This window comes from Zingiber officinale, chromosome 4B (genome assembly GCF_018446385.1).
Source record: "Zingiber officinale cultivar Zhangliang chromosome 4B, Zo_v1.1, whole genome shotgun sequence".
Taxonomy (NCBI): domain Eukaryota; kingdom Viridiplantae; phylum Streptophyta; class Magnoliopsida; order Zingiberales; family Zingiberaceae; genus Zingiber; species Zingiber officinale.
The window spans coordinates 8,980,676-8,986,292 of NC_055993.1; the positions used below are offsets into that span (position 1 = coordinate 8,980,676).

Genomic DNA, 5,617 nt, shown 5'->3' on the forward strand with positions numbered 1-5,617 from the left:
TTACAAGGGGAAAAAGATAGCCTACAGTCCGAATTTCAAACATATAAGGAAGGCGAGGAAGAGCGCTGGCACAGCAGGCGCAGAGCCTATTTAAATTCTCCTAAATTTGGTGAGGAGTATACTAGATGAATTGTAGGAACTCTTACTCACTCTGTTGAAGGAGTAATCTAACAACTGAGAGAGGGGGGTTGTCTATCTGAAGTCCCTCCTCCCTTGTTTATAGATCGTCGTCGACTCAACCGAGACTCCCAAAAGATCTTTTAAGCAAATTTGAGTAGACTTAGAATTTTGTATTTGCATTTTCTCACAATTTCATAAATGATGTATACTATTTGTTGTTTATAAAATGTTAATGAAAATTCACACTTACCTGCTTTCCCTTGTGTGATTTCCTTATCTTCAGAACCACCCAATCGTTTGTATAAACAAACTTTCTCAATATGTTAACCATATGTAGAGAAATCCTATAGAAGAAATTATAATAAGAGGAAGTAGACCTCCTAGTTATGAATGAACTTTTTTCCGATGATCTCCAAGTTCGTATGATAAGTTAAGTTCCTTACTTATATATGAAGCATTTCTGACTTGTCCCATGGACTAGTTGGATTTATATACCCAGGTGAAATTAACTATCTGCTATATATGTGCTCCTCTAGGCTTTCCCGCCTGTATAGAGGATCGGTCGGATTTGTACGTCCGAGAGAAATTGAATATCTGCTATGTAAATGTTCCTTCAGGCTTTCCTGACTGTATAGAGGACCGGTCGGATTTGTATTCCCGAGCGAAATTGAATATCTGCTATGTAAATGTTCCTTCGGGCTTTCCCGACTGTATAGAGGATCGGTCAGATTTGTACGCCCGAGCGAAATTGAATATCTGCTATGTAAATGTTCCTTCGGGCTTTCCTGACTGTATAGAGGACCGGTCAAATTTGTACGCTCAAACGAAATTGAATATCAATAAGTACTGTTTATGCCAAAACCCATGGTTGATCTTAGAGAAGGATTAAAGTCTCCAGTCCCCCCTAAGGAAGTCATGCCGGTCACTTCTTAGGGTCCCCGATCGACTATTATGGAGGTTTAAAATCTCTGGTTCCCCCTAAGGAAGTCAGGTCGGTCACTACTTAGGGTCCCCGATCGACTGCTATGGAGGTTTAAAGTCTCCGGTTCTCCCTAAGGAAGCCAGGTCGGTCACTCCTTAGGGTCTCTGATCAATTGTTATGGAGGTTTAAAGTCTCCAGTTCCCCCTAAGGAAGCTAGGTCGGTCACTCCTTAAGGTCCCCGATAGACTGCTATGGAGGTTTAAAGTCTCCGATTCCCCCTAAGGAAGTCAAGCCGGTCACTCCTCAGGGTCCCTGATCGATTATTATGGAGGTTTAAAGTCTCCGATTCCCTCTAAGGAAGCCAGACCAGTCACTCCTTAGGGTCCCCGATCGACGCTATGGAGGTTTAAAGTCTCTGATTCCCCCTAAGGAAGCTAGACCGGTCACTCCTTAGGGTCTCCGATCGACTGCTATAGAAGTTTAAAGTCTCCGGTTCCCCCTGAGGAAGCTAGGCCGGTCACTCCTTAGGATCCCCGATTAACTGTTATAGAGGTTTAAAGTCTTCAGTTCCCCCTAAGGAAGCCAGGCCGTTCACTCTTTAGGGTTCCTGATCGACTGTTATGGAGGTTTAAAATCTCCGGTTCCCCCTAAGAAAGTCAAGTCGGTCCACTCCTTAGGGTCCCCGATCGACTGTTATGATTCAAAGAAGAGTATATATCTTCTTCACTTTTGATTCAAAGAAGAGTATATATCTTTCTGCACTTTCTTTGTTATTTGTATTAACAATGTTCAAACAAAATACATAAATGACTTACAAGAATATTTGTTAAGTTCTATATGGTTGCAAATGATTATCACTCCAAGACGGTTCGAGTTTTCTCCCTTCTGCTTCTTGGAGGTAATAAGCGCCTGATACAAGTTTCTGTATGATTTTATAAGATCCTCCTCATTAAAATTTCAATTTGTTAACATCTCTTACGGACTTGATGCGCTTGATTTTGACTTCCATGTCGATTAGAAAATTAACCTTTTTGATCTGTCATTTATATCTGTCGTATCATATATATATATATATATATATATATATATATATAGAGAGAGAGAGAGAGAGAGAAATGCTAGCCTGCGGTGCTTATGCTGCGGTATCGGTGCGGACTGCCTTCCTGATCGATCTCTGGACCGATCGATATTTTCAAGTTTAGATTTTCTTTTCTACTTATTCACCGAAAAAATCCCATTGGCGAATCAAGGATAGATCTTTTTCACTTGCATCATATGATAATGTGATCGAAGAACAAAAGGAAAGGCACCACTCACCCAGACCCAACTATCAGGTTTGATATCGTCGTACAGCGGTTTGACGATGGCATAGAAGCGAGCGGTGGTGGTGAAAACTATGCCAGCATTTGGCCTCTCCAAGATGAGGTAGCCACCTGTGATCAAGACCTTTCCAGGAGCCGAAGCAACCCTATATATATATATATATATATATATGACGATATGTATATATAATCCCATATATGCAATATATATAAGACGCGAGGATAAAAGTTACATTTCTGTGTATATATATATATATACACACACAGAAATGCTAGCCTGCGGTGACTTTGTCATGTAATTGTGACATCTTATCCCTCTACTGCCACTTAAGCGCGTGGCCATGTGTCAAGGCATGTTAATTTGAATCATGTTGACTTCATAAAACACCACAAGCTTTCATTGATAACTTAATCTACATGCGTATTTATTAAGAAACATAGCCATTCATCTAAGTGCAATAAGAACACAACAAGACATTGCAAAATAGAGATTGCAAAGTAAAGACAATACAACACCATCGTTGGACAACAACATAACTATGTTTATGCTCCTAGAGTTCATCCTTGGCTGATTCATTGCTAGGGTTGGGTGATGTTTTGATGGGATAGGAAGCTGACATGGCAATACCACATGTTCCTCTTCTGTTTGGGATTCCACGTTTCATCCTTATGTAGCCTTGCTCTCCCCAACTTGTCCCCCATGAATTCTTCACTATCCAATATTTAGTTCCATCTTGTGTTACTCCATATCCAACAACCGCAACTCCATGATCTAAGCTCGTGCCACAAGGTCCCGTAAAGACCCCCTATAAAACATAACATTAAGCACAAATATTATTATAATCCTCACTAATCAATTCTAGTGCACTAATGTTAATTGCCATCAACCTACTTCCTACATAGTTAATTATCATTATATAAATTCTAAACCTACCTCAGAATAGAACTGGAAGGCTTGATCACCTGCATCAATAGCGACTGATACAGGTTGATTTGCCACAGCTTGTTGAAGAGCATTCTCATTGTTTGATGGAACATCTTCATATCCATCAATTGTCACAACGGGATTATTCACCTATATTTATGAAAAAATAAACAATACAATTAGTTTCTTAATCTCGATTGAGAAGTATCATATATAAAAATAATATCACGTATAATTAAACCTTAGAGGCACTGCAGGGTCCTTGCTGTGCTGTGTAAGGGTACGTAGCCTCTGTAGTTATGCCTCCAACATTTTTGATGAATTCAAATGCATTATCCATCAACCCTCCGTCGCATCCACTGTTGCCCGTATCGCAATCCACAAGCTCTTGCTCAGATAACGATATCAACTTTCTGCTCGCGATTTGATTTATACCCTCAACAGCAACGACCGTCGAAAATGCCCAACAACTCCCTGGAAATTAACAAATTAAATTAAATATGCATGCGAAAAGAAATAACTAATTGATCGATCGATCTAGCTACTGTGTGTGTTTACCGCATTGGCCTTGATCTTTGACGGGTGTAACTGCGCCCTGGGTCCTCCAATCCACCGACGCAGGGAGTTTGTGGAGATCGACGTGGCCGTGCTTGAACTCCCCCTCCGGCTTCTCCCCTCGCCGGATCTGGTGGTGCTCGATCTTGGAGCCGGCGTAGAAGCCACGGAACTCCTGGTTGGTCAAGTCCGCGAAGGCGTTGAGCCTGAGCTTGTACGGCTCGTCCTTCTTGTTGAACTCGTGGATGAACTTGACGTTGTGCTTGAACACGTTGAAACGCCGGCGCTTCTCCTCGAGATCCCGCGCCACCGTGTGGTGGCTGCGCCATCGCTCATAGAGCGCCCACAGGCTGTCCTCGGTCGACAAATCTTCCTCGGTGAAGGGAATGCATCGAGACACGGTGAAGGCCACTGCAAGAAGCATGGCCACCAATAGCACCTTCCTCCCCATTTTAACTGATTATTATGCTTTTGCTATTTCCTATCAATTGCAACCTTCAAACCGAGATATTTATAGAGAGGCAGTATGAAGTAAATTGGACCGGGGCTGAACCGGTCAACCTCTAGGCTAACCGGTTTTTCTGGTTGTATCTGTAAAATATCGTCTTGCATTGCGTCGTCGTGGTTGAACTGATCAAAGATGTAAAAAATAACAAAAATTGAGGATGATGATGATATTGTTGTTCACTAACACAAGTTATCAATTCTTCGCTAAATAAACTACAAGCCATTTTAAATTCTTTATCATTTTTCGTCCCTTTAGCATGTTGTGGTGTGCACTACAAGGAAAACTAAATTCAGTTGATGCGACGTGCTCATCGTTTACATTTGTGCAATATATCGTAGTTGATAGTGGAGGACACGATCTTTTAGACGTTATAATTTTATTCGGGTTGATTTCATAATGGTTAGGCTAAAAAAAAACAAATTAAAACTCCTTTTAAAGTCTTTTCAGTCCCGAAGATTTTTTTTTTCCTGTTAAGATTTTTTCCATTTTTTACATTTTAAATTTTTTTTGTATATTTAAATAATTATTTAGTTGATTTAAGAATTATTTTTTTTATGAATCAAATTATCTCGGTTAAACCTAGAGACGGATTCTCTACGTTTGACGATTTTTTTATCTTCTATATAATTCCTCTCTAAACTTTCACCTCCAAAATAATAGTTATTCTGTCCAGCGTTATTGATATTAGAGCCTTAACATTTACTTGATGAAACTTTGTCAGTTTCAATGACGAGTTGTCGCAGTTGTGATCGTAATGGGCGATTTCGAATGAGTAAGTCTCGCATCATGATCGTAGCATAAGGATTGAGGATTTTCAAAGACAAGGCATAGAATTAACCCAGCGTCTGGTGGCGCTGTTAGAGTGTATACTAAAAGTCTAGCTTTTGTAAACATTTATTTTTGAAATAAAAGAATCACATTAGTCAATATCTGCATTTATTTGTTAAATATAATTGTTCAATTAATTTATATAGTAGACAACATGGTGTGTGGTGTCACACACAGAAGATCATGTTATCGGTTCTTCATAAATTATAAACAGTTGCTCACGATTAAGATGGAAAGGAACAAACCATCAGAATAGTCGTAGTGTCATTAAATATTAGTTTATCTTGATTAATAAATTACACTGGTACACTCTAAGTGTATTGAGTAGGACCATTTTAGGTAAGTTCTTTTTGTACTAACTTAATAAAAGAATTAGACCTTAGTTATTAAGGAAGTGTATGCTATTAATCCTAATATAATAACAAGTACATATATTT

At 39.5% G+C, this 5,617-nt stretch overlaps 1 protein-coding gene across 1 annotated transcript; it reads right to left on the minus strand.

Annotated features, from left to right (window-relative positions):
- Positions 1–2,720: 2,720 nt before the first annotated feature.
- Positions 2,721–4,324, minus strand: LOC121977364 (thiol protease SEN102-like). Its single transcript, XM_042529950.1, has 4 exons — positions 3,848–4,324; positions 3,531–3,763; positions 3,299–3,439; positions 2,721–3,170 (listed from the first exon to the last, which is right to left on the minus strand). The coding sequence occupies exons 1-4, from the start codon at positions 4,293–4,295 to the stop codon at positions 2,916–2,918; spliced, it is 1,077 nt and encodes a 358-aa protein (XP_042385884.1). The 5' UTR covers positions 4,296–4,324; the 3' UTR covers positions 2,721–2,915.
- Between the last annotated feature and the right edge of the window lie 1,293 nt (positions 4,325–5,617).